The sequence below is a fragment of the Halichoerus grypus genome, chromosome 1, assembly GCF_964656455.1.
Source record: "Halichoerus grypus chromosome 1, mHalGry1.hap1.1, whole genome shotgun sequence".
Taxonomy (NCBI): domain Eukaryota; kingdom Metazoa; phylum Chordata; class Mammalia; order Carnivora; family Phocidae; genus Halichoerus; species Halichoerus grypus.
Genome location: NC_135712.1, coordinates 65,418,661 through 65,439,331, shown reverse-complemented (window position 1 = coordinate 65,439,331; position 20,671 = coordinate 65,418,661). Strand labels below are relative to the sequence as shown.

General features: G+C 34.7%; 1 protein-coding gene across 8 annotated transcripts in view; it reads right to left on the bottom strand.

The window, feature by feature from the left end:
- Positions 1 to 20,671, bottom strand: part of STXBP5L (syntaxin binding protein 5L) — a 428,903-nt gene that overhangs the window by 158,367 nt on the left and 249,865 nt on the right. For all 8 annotated transcript variants that reach the window (XM_078066497.1, XM_078066496.1, XM_078066495.1 and 5 more), the window contains exons 12-14: positions 18,455 to 18,527; positions 6,898 to 7,045; positions 5,952 to 6,019 (exon numbers count right to left, since the gene is read on the bottom strand). In XM_078066497.1, the coding sequence (XP_077922623.1) occupies positions 5,952 to 6,019; positions 6,898 to 7,045; positions 18,455 to 18,527 (289 nt within the window). The remainder of the gene's footprint in view (positions 1 to 5,951; positions 6,020 to 6,897; positions 7,046 to 18,454; positions 18,528 to 20,671) is intronic.

Below are 20,671 nucleotides of genomic sequence, written 5' to 3'. Positions count from 1 at the left end.
ATAGTTTATATAGTTTAGTTTATATAGTTTTTTATAGCTTATATAGTTTTATATATTTTATATTTTTCATCATAATGTACTCTTTAATCCCTATACCCTATATCACCCATCCCCCCCATCCCTCTGGTAATGATCAGTTTATTCTCTGTAGTTAAGAATCTGTTTCTTGGGGGGCACCTGGGTGGCTCAGTCAGTTAAGCGGCTGCCTTCGGCTCAGGTCATGATCCTGGGGTCCTGGGATTGAGTCCCACATCTGGCTCCTTGCTCAGCAGGAAGCCTGCTTCTCCCTCTGCCTCTGTCTGCTGCTCCCCCTGCTTATGCTCTCTCTCTATCTCTGTCTCTGTGTCAAATAAAAATAAATAAAATCTTTAAAAAAAAAAGAGGCTGTTTCTTGGTTTGTCTCTCTTTTTTTTCTTTGCTAGTTTTTTTTTTCTTAAATTCCACATATGAATGAACTCATATGGTATTTGTCCTTCTCTTAATTCACTTAGCATTATACTCTCTAACTCTATCCCTGTTGTTGCAAATGGCAAGATTTCATTATCACTTATGGCTGAGTAATATTCCCTTGTATATATATATACTACATCTTCTCTATTCATTCATCTATCAATGAACACTTCAGTTGCTTCCATAGTTTGGCTATTGTAAATAATGCTGTAGAAAACATACAGGTGCATGTATCCCTTCAATTAATGTTTTTGTTTTTGGGGGGTAAATACCCAGTAGTGCAATTACTGGATAATAGGGTAGTTCTATAATTAATATTTTTGAGTAACCTCCATACTGTTTTCCAGAGTGGCTTCACCAGTTAGCCTTCCCATCAATAATGCATGAGGGTTCCTTTTTCTCCACATCCTCAGCAACACTTTTTTTTTCTTGTGTTGTTGATTTTGGCCATTCTGACAGGTGTGAGGTGATTTCTCTTTATAGTTTTGATTTGTATTTCCCTGATGATGGGTGATGTTCACCACCTGCATGTCTTCTTTGAAGAAATGTCCGTTCATGTCTTCAGCCCATTTTTCAATTGGATTGTTTTGGGGGTATTGAGTTGTCTGATTTTTTATATATTTTGGATCTTAACCTTTTATCAGATATGTCACTTGCAAATATCTTCTCCCATTCTATAAGTTGCCTTTTTTGTTTTATTGATTGTTTCCTTCACTGTGCAGAAGCTTTTTATGTTGATATAATCCCAATAGTTTATTTTTTATTTTGTTTCCCTTGTCTCAGGAGACATATCTAGAAAAATTTGCTATGGCTGATATCAGAGAGATTACTGCCTGTGCTCTCTTCAAGGATTTTTATGGTTTCCGGTCTCACATGTAGGTATTTAATCTATTTTGAGTTTATTTTTGTGAATGGTGAAAAAAGTGGTCAAGTTTCATTCTTTTGCATGTGGATGTCTAGTTTTCCCAATAGCATTTGTTGAAGAGACTGTCTTTTTCCCTTTGTTGAAGATTAATTGACCAAATAGTTGTGGGTTTATTTCTTTTGTTGTTGTTGTTCTATTCCATTGATCTATATGTCTGTTTTTATGCCAGTATCATACTGTTTTAATTACTATCACTTTGTAATGTGACTTGAAATCTGGAATTGTGATACTTCCATTTGTTTTTCTTTTTCAAGATTGCTTTGGATATTCAAAGTCTTTTTCGTTCCATACAAATTTTAGGATTGTTTGTTCTAACTCTGTGAAAAATGATGTTGGTATTTCGATAGGGATTGCATTAAATCTGAAAATGCTTTGGGTAGTATAGGCGTTTTAACAATATTTGCTCTTCCAATCCATGAGCAGAGAATGTCCTTCCATTTCTCTGTGTCATCTTGAATTTATTTCATCAGTGTTTTAAACTTTTCAGAATATAGGTCTTTCACCTCTTTGGCTAAGTTTATTCCTAGATATTTTGTTGTTTTTGATGCAATTATATATGGGATTGTTTTCTTAATTTCACTTTCTGCTGTTTCGTCATTAGTGTATAGGAATGCAACAGATTTCTGTACATTGATACTGTATCCTGACTTTGCTGAATTCGTTTATTAGTTCTAGTAGTTTTTGGGTGGAGTCTTTTGGGTTTTCTCTCTATAGTATCATGGCATCTGTTAATAGTGAGTTTTACTCCTTCCTTACCAATTTGGATGCCTTTTATTTCTTGATGTTGTCTAATTTCTGTGGCTAGGACTTCCAGTACTATACTTAATAAAAGTGGTTAGAGTGGACATCCTTGTTTTGTTCCTGATCTTAGGGGAAAAGCTCTCAGTTTTTCACCATTGAGTATGATGTCAGGAATGAGTTTTCATATAAGGCCTTTATTATGTTGAGGTTTGTTCCCTCTAGACCTACTTTGCAGAGGGTTTTTATCATTAATAGATGTTGTACTTTGTCAAATGCTTTTTCTGCATCTATTTAAATGATACGGTTTTAATCCTTTCTCTTACTGATGCAGTTTTATATAGTTTTTAAAAAATCCTTTATCTTCTAAATTCTAAACCTGAATTTAAAGTTATTTATATACTACCACTATATAAAGTGGTATATATAAAGTATATAAAGTTATTTATATACTACCACTATATATACCATTATATACTGTGTTACAGGATTTTGGTTTTGTCTATATATTTTCTTATGCTTTATTTTGCTGTCTAGTTTTCATTCATTTTGACTTGAAGGACTCCCTTTAGCAGTTCTAGTAAGGCAGGTGTATTGGTGATAAACATTCTCATTTTTTATCTTGGAAGGTCTTTATTTCTCCATCATTCTTGAAGTAGTTTTCCAGATCTAGTATTCAAGGCTGCTTTTTTTTCTTCTTCTTCTTCTTGCACTTTGAATATATCAACCCACACTCTTCTATCACAAAATGTTTCTGCTGAGAAATCCACTGATAATCTATGGGAGTTTCCATATACATGATGAGTAGCTTTTCTGTTGCTGCTGTCAAGATTATTTCTTTGTGTTTGGCCATTTGATTATGATATATCTCAATATGGGTCTCTTTGGGTTCACCTTCATTGGAATATTTGGAGGTTCTTGAATGTATATGTTCATCTACTTACTCAAATTTGGGAAGTTTTCAGCCCTATTTTCTCTCTCTTCTCTTTCTGAGACTTCCATAATGCTTATATTGGTCTGCTTAATGGTATTCTATAAATCCTTTAGGCATTCTTTTTGTTCTTCTGGCTTGATAATTTTCATATTACCTATCTTCAAGTTTGCTGATTCTTTCTACTGATTGTCTTCTGTTGATCCCTCCTTCTAATAAAATTTTTCAATTCAGCATTTTCCTCCAAAATATCTTTTTGGTTCTTTTTTGTAGGTGCTCTTTATTGATATTCTGATTTCATTCATTCATCATTTTCCTGATTTTATTTAGTTGTCTGTGTACTCTTATAGTGCATTGAGCTTCTTTAAGACAATTGTTCTGAACTGTCAAATAATTCACAGATATCCATTTCTTTAGGGTCAGTTTTTGAAGGTGCTTTTTATTCCTCAATTGGGCCATATTTCACTATTTCTTTGTGTTTCTTGTTATATCTTGTTTTGAATTTAGCATAACAGCCTTCTCTTATGAACTGGCTTTGTATAGGGGAAGACCTTCACCAATCAGTCCAGGTAGAGATCATGGGGGCTTCTCAAACCTTTAATGAGGATGTGTCTTTTTTGGGCTTGTGTGTATAATTTCCTAATTAGAGAGGTTTCTGGTTTATCAGTGGCTTGTCTTCTGCTCCCTCTACTGTCTGCCGGCAGCACTGCAAGTTTTTGGTGCTTCAACAAACCACTGAGCTCTTTTGTTCTCTGCCCTCAGGTGTCCATGTTTCCTTCAGTACTTTAGATTCTGTCTTACCTGAGTCAGTCTCTTGGGGATCCCCCTGAAAAGGAGGAACACTGAATGTACATTCTGCTTTTCTATTTCCCTCTCATGAAAGAAGATGCAAGTTGGGCTTTCCACCTGAATATGAGCTGTGACAATTTGGGGGAGGAGATGACACAATTGAAATGAAATGAGATGGCTGTGGCTATTCTGGACTTTCAGCTTGCCTGGGATACTATGATTTCCTAAATAATTTCTGGGGTTTTCATGAAGGTTTTTTGGAACATATCCTGTTGTTACATATGGGCTACCTATTCTGACATCTTGCTGATGTCACTCTCCATTGATTATTTTATGGAGTATTTTCCCATTGTTTTTCTCCTAATCTAACTATACTGTTATGTTTGAAGTAAGTATATTGAAATAGCATATAGTTAGGTCATGTTTTTAATCCACTCTGCCAATTTGTGCATTTGAAGTGGTGTATTTAGACTGTTTATATATTTTTTATTTTATTATGTTAATCACCATACATTACATCATTAATTTTTGATGTAGTGTTCCATGATTCATTGTTTGCACATAACACCCAGTGCTCCATTCCATACATGACCTCTTTAATACCCATCACCAGGCTAACCCACCTTCCCACCCCCCTCCCCTCTAGAACCCTGTTTGTTTCTCAGAGTCCATAGTCTCTCATGGTTTGTCTCCCCCTCCGATTTATATTTAATGGAATCATTGATATTGTTAGGGCTTCTGTCCTCCCACACACACTCTTTCCCCCTGCATTTTTATGGATTTCTTCAATTATTTAATACTTCCCTATCATGTGTCAATAATGTTTTTTAGTGTATCTTTTTGTATATTTTTTAATGGTTGCTTTACTTGTCACAGGCTTCTTGTGTCATCATTACTACTATTTTGAGGTAACTATAAAAACCTTGCTCCCTTTACCTCACTTTATCCTCTCTCATTTGTAATTGACTTACATATTTCCTCTAGGATATTTTTGTTAGGTATAGGATTCTGGATTGCCAGTTGTTTTATTTCAGCATTTGAAACAGATCAGATTTTCTTCTGGCATCCATGGTTTCTGATGAGAAATCCACTGTCATCCAATTGGTTTTGCACTATTTGTACTGCATCATTTGTCTTGTTGCTTTCATGATTTTTTACTTGGTGTTTAGTGTTCAGAAGTTTGACTATGATGTGTCTTGTAGATTACTCGTTCATTCAGCTTCTGGAATCTATAGGATTAGACATGTCTATTGCCAAATTTAGGAAGTTTTCAGCTATTATTTTTTATGTAATTTTTCAGCCTTGTTATCTTTCTTCTTTCCTTCCTCACTGGACTTGCAGTGACCCAAGAAGAGGGAAATGTGTGGCTCCTCATTACTGCTGGGTGGTGTTTGGAATTATGGTTCCCCACATGATCTCCTCTAAAACTATAGGTGATGGGTTTCATTACCAACCAGCAGGGTTAAAAGTTCCCTATTCAGCTTTTGCTCAATGTCAGAAACTGATGCTCTCCACTTAGCCTCTGCTGGAGTGGGTTGTTGTGGGCCATAGATTTTTCTGTGGTGGTTAGAGAGATTATTTTCTAACAGTTTTCTATCTTGATAGGTCCCCTTATCTCATCCTTTGGCTAGAGAGTGCTAGCGTTTGTTGGGCTTTTTTTATTGTTTTATCTGTGCCCATTGGCAGTTCCAAGTTGCCAGCTACTTCAGCTCCAAGTCTGGGATATATGAAGCAAAAAGAAAACCTAACAAACTCACTATCATGTCATTTCTTGGGTGTTGGGGGGCCCTAGACAGCTTCACTTCTCTCCACCTTTTCCAGTCATCTTATGTTTGTTTAATATATAATACCCAGGGCTTTGAGTAGTACTTAGTGGAAAAAATAGGAAAAAGTATATCTGTTCTATATTTCATAAGAGGAGCTCTTTATAATCTTTTAAATATCTTTATCTGTTGTTATGTCTCTATTTTCATTCTTAATATTAGAGCATGAAGTCAGTTGCTATAGGAAGTAGTGATATTTCTGGTACTGCCAAGAGCACAATTATAGGAAAGTGTAAAAATTCAATAAAATCTTTTGTTGATGAATTGATGAAGTCATAAATCACATCCCACTTACCCAGTAATAATAATTTCTGGATATGTTTGTGTTCCAAGGTTCCAAGCTCCTCCACTGATTGGCCACTCCTAAATAGATTATTCAGGAAGAATTTATGAGTTTTATTTTTTAAATTTAAATAAACATTTTAAATGAAAACATTTTAAAATAATGGCAAAAGATTCACTTAAAGGCAATAGCTGTAAAGTAACAAAGGATGAAGTGTGCAGCTATCTTTTAATTCTTTCATTGAACAAACAATTCCAAATGCACAATTCCATCTCCTTTAAAAATATAAACTTTAACAAATATTACCATTTACATAAAAAGTACTTAAAAAGTATTTTAATCATACAAATACAGTGTTGCTACATTTGCCGCATAGTCTGTGTACCACCAAACTATCATAGTTCTGTTTAACACAGAATACTATGTAAATTGTGCCCCCTTGAGTTGTCCATTCCAACAGCCTTGTGCAAATAGAAATCATAAAGAGGGAGTCTATTACTATTGTAAGTATTTGAATCCTGTAGTTAAATACAACAAAATGGAATTTAGAAAGTTGTTTAACAAATGACTGTTGTGTCTTGTTAACCACTGAATAACAATTAACTGAAAAGAGTTGACTCTTGGATCTTGTAAAACATAATCCTTCATCTAAAATAGTTAAAAACTACATTTTATGGTTCAAATATATATTTAGTATATAAATATATATGATAGGTAACTATATCTCAGTATATAAGTATATACTAAGTATATAAGAAATTTATACTCTTGTAGGCTTAAAGCTATGTAGCATTTAGGAAATTTAAATTTCACAAGTTATGTCTTTTATAGACAACAGCTTATGGCTGCAAAAGAATTTAGTTCAAGTCTTCTTATATGGAAGGTCAAAAAGAACAGGAAATAGCATGATCATATAATATGAATATAAAGAAAACTTATTTTTAATTGTTACTTTTACCTTATTACTGTATCCTTGTTTTTTATGCTTGACTCCTATAGAGTAGAGTACTAGAATCAGATCTGGTGGGCAATCAGCAAAGTATGCTGTGCATGTAACTGGTGACTCATGAATGTCCATGGGATATGGATTTTCAAAGATTGGAAAACTAACAGGTGAAGACAATATATTAGTGTTATTTTGCAAAGATAAAAAATGAAATCACTTTTATAAAACAAATCCTAAAAACTTCTAAATATTACATATTTCACTTAAGTATCATAAAACTAGGATCACATGAACAAGAATGCTCTTTTAAGATTATCTGCAAAATGTAATATGAATACTGGTAGAATTTTACTTGAATAAATTAACTGTCTTTTCTGTAATTCCAAAATTTCACAGTGATACCACCTTGCTAATATGGCTAGAATGAATTATGTTAAAATGAAAATGTATTCGTCAAGTTGACTTATTAGTGAATGTATTAAAGCATATCAATTAGGTGTTTTATCTATCTACAGTTTCATGTAAATATATAATATAAATGTTAAAATATCTTAGTAATTTTGACATGTGTTTCCTAGTGAGGTAATACATACACAAGTGTTTCTGATCTTTTGCAGGAATAATTGAAAGATGAGTTTGCTATGTAGGTGTGTGTATGATTATATATGTTTAAGATCATTTCCAAAGTAAACTTAACTAGAGAACATAGTGGGAATACAGACTTCTTATGGATATAGTAAATTTCATATCCTCAAGCCTACCATAATTTTAAAAATGGGTATCAGTATAGAACCACATTAAGAATTCTTATAGCCATAATATACCATGCACTTCTTATGTACCAGATGTAACAGGAACTGTAGTAGAAGGCATTGAGTATTAGTCTATGCTGCATATGTTCTAGGTCTGTATGTTCATGTTACAAGGTCATGGGGGCTAGTAAAAATAATTTTCCCCCATATCATTAGGAACTTAGTTAAAAACTTAGTCTAATCTCTGGAGAGTATGATATGTGTGTGTATTAGCAAGAATTTTTCTTCCCTCCGATCTGAAATACTGCAGATTTCTATCCCAGATAAGAATAGTGGTATATGCAAAATCAGGTGGAAAGGAGCAAGTTGAATTTAATAAATGACATATCTGATAAAGGGTTAGTATCCAAAATATATAAAGAAATTATACGACTCAACACCCCAAAAGTGAATAATCCAATTAAAAGATGGGCTGAAGGTATGAATAGACATTTTTCCGAATAAGACATTCAGATGGCCAACAGGCACATGGAAAAATGCTCAACATCAGTTATTATCAGGGAAATACAAATCAAAACTACAATGACCTATCACCTGTCAGAATGGCTAAAATCAACAACACAAGAAACAACAGGTGTTGGTGAGGATGCAGAGAAAGGGGAATGAGTGTCTTACACTGTTGCTAGGAATGCAAACTGGTGTAGCCATGCTGGAAACAGTATGAAGATTCCTCAAAAAGTTAAAAACAGAGTTATCCTATGATCCAGCAATGCACTGCTAGGTATTTACTCAAAGAATACAAAAATACTAATTTAAAGGGACACATGCACCCCAGTATTTATAGCAGCATTTTCTACAACAGCCTAACTATGGATGCAGCCCAAGTGTCCACCAACTTTTGAATGGACAAAGAGGATATAGTATATATACACAATGGAATATTAGCCATAAAAAAAGAATGAAATCTTGCCATTTGCAATGACATGGATGGAGCTACAGAATATAATGCTAAGAGAAATAAGTCAGTCAGAGAAAGACAAATACTATATGATTTCACTCATATGTAAGAATTTAAGAAACAAAACAAATGAGCATAGGTAAAAAAAGAGCAAACTAAGAGACTGTTAACTATAGAGAACTGATGGTTATCAGAGAGAAGGTGGGTAGGGGAATGGATTAAATAGGTGACAGAGATAAAGGAGTACAGTTGTGATGAGCACTGTGCATTGTATGGAAGTGCTGAATCACTATATTATACATCTGAAACTAATATTATACTGTATGTAAACTAATTGGAATTTAAATAAAAACTTGAAAAGTATAAAGTACTACCTGGACCCAGAAATAAATTAGAGAGATAGCAAGTAGGTTAAAATAGATGGATTGGCTGTTCTCTGTTTCAGAGTAGAAATCAAACACTTCTGAGATTGATGAATTAGAAGTAAAATACATGCGTCACCTTAATGACCACATCTATAACTTGGGATTTGATAATAGCAAGAGGTTACAATGACAGACTCCTGACAAGGTGAACAATATCATGAAAATGGGGAAAATTACTTTAGTATATTGGCAAAGAGTAAATAAAAAGATAGTTAAGTAAAAAATAACAAAATATGTTATAAGAATTTAGATATGGAGATGTAAGCAAAGATATAAATCTAAGAAATCAAGAAGAAAAATTTGTAAGCCCTAATGCTTATTTTTATATAAACAATTAAATGGAAAAAAGGAGGGAAGGGAAGAAGAGTTAAATTACTTTGAAAAGGAGTATAAAGCTGCAATATAATAACATGAAACGTGGTTAAAGGTAACTGAAAGGAAAGAGAATATGTTAAATTTCTTGTAATAGGCAATGATATGGGGATGTCACAAAGATTTTAAAACATAGTGTTGCTGAAGGTGAAATAAAAAGTAGCAAAAGGTTATTTCACATACTTATATAAACTAATGAAAAGCATAAGAATAAATGTATATACTGAAAACACTGAGTATTAAAGGTATAGTGGGCCTTGAAAGATATTAGCCAATTAGATAAGGTATAAGACACCAAGAAATGTGGCACAGAAAGAAGAGTACCACTGAGATCAGAACAGTACATTTTAATAAAACCAATATTAGAACTTAGAGGAAGAGACATAAATCCATACATGTATATAAAATTTAATCAAGTTTAATGTTGATAAATAGAATAGCCAGGCAGAATCAGTGATGATGATCTTATGGCCCTAATACTATATCCCTTTCAAAATACTGAAATATGTGCTGCAAATGAGCATAAAGTACTTTGGCTCTGACATTTTTTGGTAAAGATTTACTTATTTATTTGAGACAGAGAGAGCATGGTGGGGAGGCGCAGAGGGAGAGGGAGAATCTCCAGTAGACTTCCCGCTGAGTGAAGAGCCCAATGCAGGGCTCAATTCCATAACCTTGAGATCATGAGCTGAGTTGAAATCAAGAGTCAGACACTTAACCAACTGAGCCACCCAGGTGCCCCTGTCTCTGACATTTTTAAATGACATAGAAAGTAGAACTCCCAGGCTGTAAGTCATTAAACAGAAATTTACTGAGAACCTACTCCATGTGCAGACAAAGCTCCTCCTTCATGATACCTATACTGTCTAGTAGAGAATCTTTAAAGCAATAATAAACAAATGGAAAATTTTATCTGTGTCAGAGCTATGAAGGAGAGAAGGGAAGTATGCAAGTCTGTAATAGGATATTTGACCAAATATTATAGGTAATGAAAAAAAATTTTAATGAGGAATGATATCTGAGTTGTTTCTTACAGATAAGATGTTAATAAGAAGAAAAAGGAAGGGAAAATTAATACATGCAGAGAAGAGAGAATGTACAAAACTTCTGCATGTATAAGGGCTTAGAGAAGATCAGTAGGTCTAGAGTATAGAAGGAGGGAAAATCAGAGTCAGGAAGAAGACAGAAGAATAGGAGGATCCTGAGCTCACTTTGTCCCACAGACAAGATAACTACATCTGTGCAACTAACTCTGAAAATGATCTAAAGACTGGCAGAACAAACTTTCCTTAGTCAATTACAGAGAAGAGCCACACTGAAAAAGATAAGAGGGGCAGAGATGTAGTTGGGAACCAGATCCCTGGTAAGACTAAACACAAATGAGAGGGATACCAAGTATGGGGAAGCAAGAAGATTAGACCCCACACCAGGCATCCCAGGCACTGGGGATCTGCACTGAGAAGACGAGTCTCCATTTACACAGGGCTTTAAAAACCAATGGGGCTTAACTCCAAGAAAGACAGAGGGAGATAGGAAACTGAGTCCCTGCCCTTAAAGATCCAGCATAATAAAAAACCCCAACTGAGACACAGCACAGAAGCAGCTGTTTGAAAATTTACTAATCTCAAAACGTGCAATGGAGGGACAGCGATCTTCAGGAGACTTCTCCAAGAACAAGTGTTGGTGGGTGCCATTTTTCCTCGCATCCCCCAGCCTAGATAGCTGGACACTTGCAAACCAGCCCTAACACTCTCCATATATCTTGATAGAACTGTTGCCCTACCCCATTCAACCCACCTGCAAAGCAGCTCCTGCCCCTTTACATCCTGCAATCATCCCTGGTAGGGACCAGTGCCACTCCAAAATGACTCCTACCCTGGGGAGAGGGGGAGATAACCCCACACAGCAGCATACCTACAATTCCAGCAACCAAGCCTTTTAGCGACTATGCAGAGAGAGAGCCCTGCTGGTCAGTGTATCCACAGTTATGGTAGAGATTGCAAAAACCTAGTCTAGTTTCTGGCCTCACCCATCAACAAAAGCGTCTGTGGGCCAAACAGGGAGAAAGCCCTGCCATGGGGTGTGCCTCTGCAGAGGCTAATTGTAGACAGCGAGGCTGCCTGTTGACCCCACCCACCTACAAGCCCACAGAGACCTTGGGCCCCTCAACAGCACAGGGACCAAACCCTGTCCAATGCACCCAGAGCAGGCAAAGTGGATCACTGCAGCTGACTGGGTTAAGGACAGATGCTGCTCAGTCCACCCAACCCCTAGAGATTATACCCCAGGAACATCTAGCTCTGGTGACTAGGGGAAATATCACTAAAGGGCACAACAGGACCTCTTCTTCTTCTACATAAGGCCACTATTTTGAAGACCAGGTGATATAGCTGACCTCCATAATACAGTAAAACAAACAGAGTTAGACAAAATGAGACAGAGGGATATGTCCCAAAATGAAAGAACAAAATCACAGCAAAAGATCTAAGCAAAGCTGAGATAAGCAGTATGCCTGATAAAAATGCAAAGTAATGGTTATAAAGATATTCATTGGACTTCAAAAGAGAGTGGATGAATTCAGTGAGAACTTCAACAAAGAGATAGAAAATATAAAACAGAACCAGGCAGAGATGGAAAATTCAATAATTGAAATAAAAACACATTAGAGGGGAATAAACAGCAGATTAGGGTAGGCAGAAGAATGGATAAGTAATCTGGAAGACAGGGTATTAGAAAGCAAGCAAGCAACCAAGAATAATGAAAAATGAAAACAGGTTAAGGGAACTCAGCAACATCAAGAGTATTAACATTCATAGTATAGGGATCCCAAAAGGAGAAGAGAAAGGAGGCACAAAACTTATTTGAAGAAATAATAGCTGAAAACTTCCCTAATCTGGGGAAGGAAACAGACATCCAGATACAGGAATCACAGAGAGCCCCTAACAAGATTAACCCAAGAAGGTCCATACCAAGACATATAATAATTAAAATGCCAAAAAGTAATGGAATTTTAAAAGCAACAAGAGAAAAAAAAAGTTACATAAAGGGAAATCCCATAAGGCTATCAGCTGAGTTTCAGCAGAAACTTTGTAGGCCAGAAGAGAGTGGTATGATATATTCAAAGTGCTGAAAGGGAAAAAAAAAAAACACGTGCAACCAAGAATACTCTATCCAGCAAAGTTACCATTCAGAATAGAAGGAGAGAGAAAAAGTTTCCCAAACAAAAGTTAAAAGAGCTCATCACCACTAAACCAGCCTTATAATAAATGTTAAAGGGAATTCTTTGAGTGGAAAGAAAAGGCTTTGACTAGAAAAAATTATGAAAGGAAGAAAGTTCACGGGTAGAAGCAAACATGTAATGATTAATCACTTATAAAGCCAGTATGGAGGTTAAAACACAAAAATAGAAAATTATATCTACAAAACCAATCAAGGCATATACAAAATAAAAATGTAAATTATGACATCATATACATAAAACATGGAGACAGATTAGAAATTTAATGCTTTTAGAATGCATTTAAACTTAAATGACCATCCAGTTAATATAGACTGCCATACCCATAAGATATTATATATGAACCTAATGGTAACCACAAATCAAAAACCTACAGTAGATACACACAAAATAAATAGAAAGTAATCCAAGCATAACACTAAAGAAAGCCATTAAATCACAAGAGAAGAGAGCAAGAGAAGAAGGGGACAGAGAAGAACTACAAAAACAACTAGGAAACAATTTACTTTAAAGGGGCTAACTGCTCCAATAAAAAGACTGACATGACTAAATGGTTAAAAAACAAGGCCCATCTATATGCTGCCTACAAGAGACTCACTTCAGATCTAAAGACACATACAGACTGAGAGTGAAGGGCTGAGAAAGCATAAAGCATGAAAATGAAAGCAAAAACAAAACAAAACCAGGGGTAGCAATACTTAGACAAAAAAGACTTTAAAACAAAGACTAATGAGAGAAAAAGTCACTACATAATGATAAAGGGAACATCCAAGAAGATGATATAACAATTTTAAATATCTATGCACCCAAATTGGAGCACCCAAATACATAAAGCACATATTAACAAACATAAAGGGAAAAAAAATTAAGTCATACGATAATAATAGGGGACTTTACCACCCCACTTAAATCAATGGATAGACCATCCAGACAGAAAATCTAGAGGAAATAGTGCCTTTGAATGACACAACAGACCAAATATATACAGATATATACAGATCATTCCATCCAAAGCCAGCAGAATACACATTCTTTTCAATTGCACATGGAACATTCTCCAAGGTAGATCATGTTAGGCCATAAAACAAGTCTCAATAAATTTAAGAGGTTTAGTATCATATCGAGCAACTTTTCTAACCACAATGATATGAAAATGAAAATCAACTGCAAGAAAATCTGGAAAGAAAAAACATATGGAGGCTAAACAAAATGCTACTAACCAACCAATGGGTTCAACCAAGAAATCAAAGAGGAAATCAAAAAATACATGGAGACAAATGAAAATAAAAACATAACAGTCCAAAATCTTTGGGACATGGGGTGCCTGGGTGGCTCAGTCAGTTAAGCGTCTGCCTTCGGCTCAGGTCATGATCCCAGAGTCCTGGGATTGAGCCCCCCGTCCAGCTCCCTGCTCAGTGGGGAGTCTGCTTCTCCCTCTGCCACTCCCCCTGCTTGTGTTCTCTTGTGCGTGCACTCTCTTTCTCTGTCAAATAAATAAATAAAATCTTTTTAAAAAATCTTTGGGACACAGCAAAAGCAGTTGTAAGAGAGAAGTTTATAACAATACAGGCCTACCTCAAGAAATAAGAAAAACCTCAAACAACCTAATCTTATAATTAAAGGAGCTAGAAAATGAAGAACAAACAAAGCTGAAAGCCAGTAGAAGAGAGGAAATAATAAAGATTAGAGAGAAATAAATAAAATAGAGACAAAAAAATCCACACACAATAGAAAAGATCAATTAAACCAGGAGCTGGTTCTTTATTTTTTTTTAAAGATTTTATTTATTTATTTGACAGAGAGAGACAGAACACAAGCAGGCGGGAGTGGCAGAGGAAGAGGGAAAAGCAGGTTCCCTGCTGAGCAGGGAGCCTGACTCGGGGCTTGACTCCAGGACCCTGGGATCATGACCTGAGCTGAAGGCAGATGCTTAACCAACTGAGCCATCCAGGTGCCCCAGAACTGGTTCTTTAAAAAAATAAACAAAACTGATAAAACTTTTAGCCAGACTCATCAAGGGAAAAAGAGGGACGACTCAAACAAAATCAGAAATGAAGAAAAAATAACAACCAACACCACAGAAATACAAAGGATTATAAGAGAATATTATGAAAAATTATATGCCAACCAATTGGACAATCTGGAAAAAAATGGATACATTTCTAGAAACATAATCCTCCACAACTGATTTAGGAAGATAGAAAATTTGAACAGACCTGTTACTAGTAATGGAATTGATTCAGTAGTCAAAAACTCCTAACAAACAAAACTCCACACTAGACAGCTTCATAGGCAAATTCTACCAAATATTTAAAGAGTTAAACCTTTTCTTAAGTGATTCTAAAAATAGAAGAGGAATGAAAATTCTAAATTCATTCTATGAGGCCAGCATTACCGTGATACCAAAAGTAGACAAAGACACTACAAAAAAAATTTATGGGCCAATATCTCTGATGAACATAGATGCAAGAATCCTTAAACAAAACATTGGCAAACCACATTCAGTAATACATTAAAAGCATGACTCACCATGATCAAGTTAAATTTATTCCAGGGATGCAAGGATGGTTGGTATTTGCAAATCAATCAATAAGATACATCACATTAACAAGAGAAAGGATAAAAACCATATCACCATCTCAATACATGCAGAAAAACATTTGACAAAATACAACATCCATTCCTCATAAAAATTCTCAACAAAGTGAGTTTAGAGGGAACATACCTCAACATAATAAAGGTCATATATAAAAAACCCACAGCTAACATCATACTCAGTGGTGAAAATCTGAGAGCTTTTACTCTAAGATCAGGAAGAAGAGAAGGGTGTCCACTCTTGCCACTTTTATTCAACATAGTACTGGAAATCCTAGCTGCAGCATTCAGACAAGAAAAAGAAAACACATCCAAATTGGTAAGGGAGAAGTAAAACTGTCATTATTTGCAGATCCATGAGACTATATATAGAAAACCCTAAAGACCCCATCAAAAAACTACTAGAATGGATAAATGAATTCAGTAAAGTTGTGGGATAAATAATATACAAAAATCTGTTGCATTTCTATACACTAATAATGAAGAAGCAGAAAGAGAAATTTAAAAACAATCCTACTTACAATTGTACCAAAAAGAATAAAATACCTATGAATAAACTGAACCAAGGTGATGAAAGACTTGTACTCTGAAAACTATAAAACATGATAAAAGAAAGATGACACAAACAAATGGAGATATTCCATGCTCATAGATTGAAAGAATATCATTAAAATGTCCATACTACCCAAAGCAATCTTCACATTTAACTCAATCTCTATTAAAATACCAACAGCATTTTTCACAAAATTAGAAGAAAGAATCCTAAAATTTGTATGGAACCACAAAAGACCCCAAATAGCCAAAGCAATCCTTTTTTAAAGATTTATTTATTTATATTGAAGAGAGAGAGAGACTGGTGGGGAGGGGCAGAGGGAGAGAGAGAATATCAAGCAGACTCCCTGCTGAGCATGGAACCCCATGTGGGGCTCAATTCCCCAACCCTGAGATCACAATCTGAGCTGAAACCAAGAGTCAGATGCTTAAGTGACTGTGCCATCCAGGGACGCACCCAAAGCAATCTTGAGAAAGAAGAACAAAGCTGGAGGTATCTCATCAATTCCAGATTTCATGATATACTACAAAGCTGTAATAATCAAAACAATATCGTACTAGCAAAAACAAAACAAAACAAAACAAAACAAAAAAACTCAGACACATAACCTAGTCCAACAGAACAGATAGAATGCCCAGAAATAAACCCATGCTTATGTGGTCAATTAATCTACAACAAAGGACGCAAGAATATGCAATGGGAAAAAGATAGTCTCTTCAAAAATGGTGCTATGAAAACTGGACAGCTACATGTAAAAGAGTGAAATTAGACCACTTTCTTACACCATACACACAAAGAAACTCAAATTAAAGACCTAAATGCAAAACCTGGAACCATAAAACCTCTGGAAGAAAACATAGGCAGTAATTTCTTTGACATCTGCTGTAGAAACAGTTTTCTAGATATATCTCCTCCAGCGAGGGAAACAAAAGCAAGAATAAACTACTGGGACTACACCAAAATAAAAAGTTTTTGTGACAGTGAAGGAAACAATCAACAAAATGACAAGGCAACTTACTGAATGGGAGGAGATATTTGCAAATGATATATCTGATAAAAGGCTAATATCCAAAATACTTAAATAACTTACACAAATTAACATCAAAGAACCCCCACAAATAATCTGATTAAAAATGGGCAGAGGACTTGAATAGACCTTTTTCCAAAGAAGACCTACAAATAGCCAATAGACACATGATAAGATGCCCAACATCACAAATCATTAGGGAAATGCAGATCAAAACTACAATTAGATGTCACCTTACACTTGTCAGAATGACTAGAATAAAAAAGAAAAGAAATAACAAGTGTTGGCAAGGATGTGGAGGAAAAGAGACCCTAGTGCACTATTGGTGGGAATGTAAATTGGTGCAGCTACCATAGAAAACAGTATGGAGGTTTTCCAAAGAATTAAAAATAGAAATACCATATGATCAGGTAGTCCTACTACTGGGTATTTACCAAGATATATGCACCCTATGTTTATTGCAGCATTATTTCCAATAGCCAAGATATAGAAGCAACCTATATCTATCTATCGATCTATCTATCTACCAAATATTATTCAGCCATAAAAACTAATGAGATATTGCCATTTGTGATGACATGGATGGGACTGGAGGGTATTATCCTAAGTAAAATAAGTCAGACAGACAAATACCATATAATTTCACTTACATGTGGGATCTAACAAACAAAACAAGCAAAGAAACAAAAATACTAAACTCATTAATACAGAGAACAAGTTGGTGATTGCCAAAGGGGAAACAATGGGCTAGGTAGTTATATCTGTTTTATCACTTTAGGGGATTAAGAGCTATAAACTTTCAGTTATGAAATATGTAAGTCATGGGGATGAAAAGTACAGCACAGGGAACATAGTGAATAATACTGAAATAATACTGTAATGCAACAGATGGTAATTACACTTAATTGTGGTGAGCACTGAGTAATGTATAGAATTGTTGAATCAATATGTTGTACACCTGAAACTAATATAACATTGTGTTAAATATACTTCAATTAAAAAAGGAATAAAGTGAGGGAAAATCAGTTTCATGCCTATCATCATTTACAATGAAAATGTGTAGCAAGAAGACAGTGTTAATCAATTTCATCTACTTTTACTGTCCATGTAATGGAGGTGAGATCACCACTCTAATAGCTATATTTTATATTTGTTACCATTGCCTACAACATAACAAGGAAGAAAAGAAAGTGAAAGAAGGCCTCCATCTTCTCTACCCTCCAGATCCTGCTCTTCTGTATTATTGCTACAATAGTTCAGTAATATTTTTATCATGTACCATTTTCCTTTAGTCAATAGTCTAGCAGATGGCCATATAGTACACTGTACAAATTTTCATAACAATTGTGTTTGCTTAGGTTAACAGCAGAAACGTGATCCATTTTATGTGTCCTGAGTCTCCAAATACATCTTTCCAAACATCAGGTGTTGCCTTTAAAATAAGTTACAATTTTGTGTTTCCTAAACTCTCCTGGTTTAGTTTTCATTATTGAATCAATTACATTTCTACAATTCTAGCATAACAATATTCCACACAAAGAATATTTATCATCTAACATATACTTCCAGTTATCTATAACGTCTTCCTGTATTTTAATTGTAATGAATAGAGTATAAAAATAGTGTTAATCTGTAAATGAACAACTTACTTGCTTTGTGTCAGATCAACTACAATGAGATCTTTTTCCAGAAGTACTACAACAGCATAAGGTTCTTGAAATTCTACAAGTAAAAAATAGAAAGTGGAAGTTTTCATATTTCATATTTTATAAAAGCACCAAATTTTCATTTCCTTTATTTCCTTACAAATGTTATTTAAATGATTTCAGAAGACCAAAATATGAGCCAACGTAAGAAGTAACAAAGAGCACTTTGAAAAATACTGTTGTGTTTCTCAGACTTAATGTTTAAGATCATTATAGGGAATATGAAAATGAAAAGTTGAGTAGGCATAGAGTTAAACATTTCTCAATAATCATGAGGTGGTGATAGCAGATTATTTGAAGAGAGTCTGTCACCTCTGTCTCACAAACAATTATCTTATTCTTCCATAACCTTCCATTTTAGATCTGATTTTATAGGTACAAGGAGATGTTCTAAGGAAATAGTAGTTCTGCCTTCCTGAGCTGTGATACATTTTCACCTCCCTATGAGAGCAACACTCCTTATACCAAAAAATTTAATTTCAATTCAATATGATTTAACATGTACTTAAAGATATGTCCCTAAGCGTATATACCTCAAAAAGGCAAGGAATCTGAGGCTAGTCTAGGATTTTCAAATTCCTAAACTTTAACCGCCCCCCTCCTCCTTTCAATATGTTCTAGCAACTATTCTCAGAACAAAGGATATATGGAAAATAAAATTGACAAGGTCCTTATTCTCATGGAGTTTACATCCCAGGGATGTATACAAACCATGAAGAACTAAACAAATAAGATAAATTCACAGAATAATGTGAGCTATGAAAAGAATTCTTTTCAAAGGTAATAGTATAAGAAATGACTTGTGGTTGGTGGGAGAGCACTGATTTAGCTATTGTGGTCAGGGAAGACACTGCTTTCCATCTATAATAGGGAATAACAAAGGGAAGGCACAGTTAAAGTGTTCTCAATTTAAGGAAAAAGTATTTACAAAAACATCTTACATACATGATATTTGATTCTCAGCTAGAACAGGTATTACTATTTTTCATTTCATAGAGAAAACTGAAGTCCAAAGAGATTATGAGATTGGCACAAATTTACAAAGCTAGTTAACTGAAAAAGCTGGAACTTTACCTTCTGATTCTAAATTCTCATTTGTTTTCATTATTCCAGCAGTTTCTACTAGCTACCTTAAGTAAAGCTCAACAATCACTTAGTGGGAATTTTATTCAGAGTATTCAAGTCTTAGGTGGGAAACTGGAAAAGATGGCCTTCATAGTCCTTCACAAGCCTTTATAGTCTTGAGAAGCTGTAGAACCTATCATATTTATAAGTCACATGCTACAAGAGAAAAACTAGAAACAGAAACCCCAAAACTGAGGAGTATACCCTTGTTTGGCATGTCTATGTGACAGTATGCAGTCTTCATACTGTTTGCCACCTAATCTGTTCTCAAATTGAGGCTTCCTCCACTTTTCCCTGATCTCTTAGAGCTGTTTTAAGTTTTCAACATTATTTCAGTACTTCTGAATTTAGGATTTTTAGGGTTTGGGGTTTGTTTGTTTGTTTGTTTTTTGGTTTAGTTTTCAGTTGAAGGAACACTGGAGTTCTATACTATTACATTTTTTCTTTGTCTTCTCTCCAGGGCAATCATTGATTGGGAAGCAACTGCTACAAAAATAAAATAGCTGAGACACTGGCATGAATAAGCAAAATTCATAATCATTTTAGGTAGTTATATCTATTTTATCACTTTAGGTAGGTACATCTGTTAGATTATTATTGTTTCTTTTCAAATAATAAAAACTGGTAGCAAAAGTTTCACCTTTGTAGAAATACCTGGTGTACTGTAGTAATCTCTGAATAAAAAGATTTCTTTAGGAGTCAGTCAGTATTAGGTTCAATTTTGTGTCTATTATTTATTAACAGTTTGATCTTAAGCAAATTCATTAACTTATTAGCTCAATTATATTAATTCAATTTCTTTATCCATTGATATGGCAAAATAATAACTACCTTAGACTATTATGAAGATTAGATGTATATGAAGATGTTTAAGGCAAAGCCTGGCACATAGTACATGCTCAATAGATGCCAACAGTATCACTTCCTCTATCAGATTGGTTTATTTTTGAGCAGGCTCAGTATTTTAACCTTAGCCCCCTACAGGTAAAAAGCTCTATAACAATTACTATTTCTCTGAAGAGAAATGCATTAGTT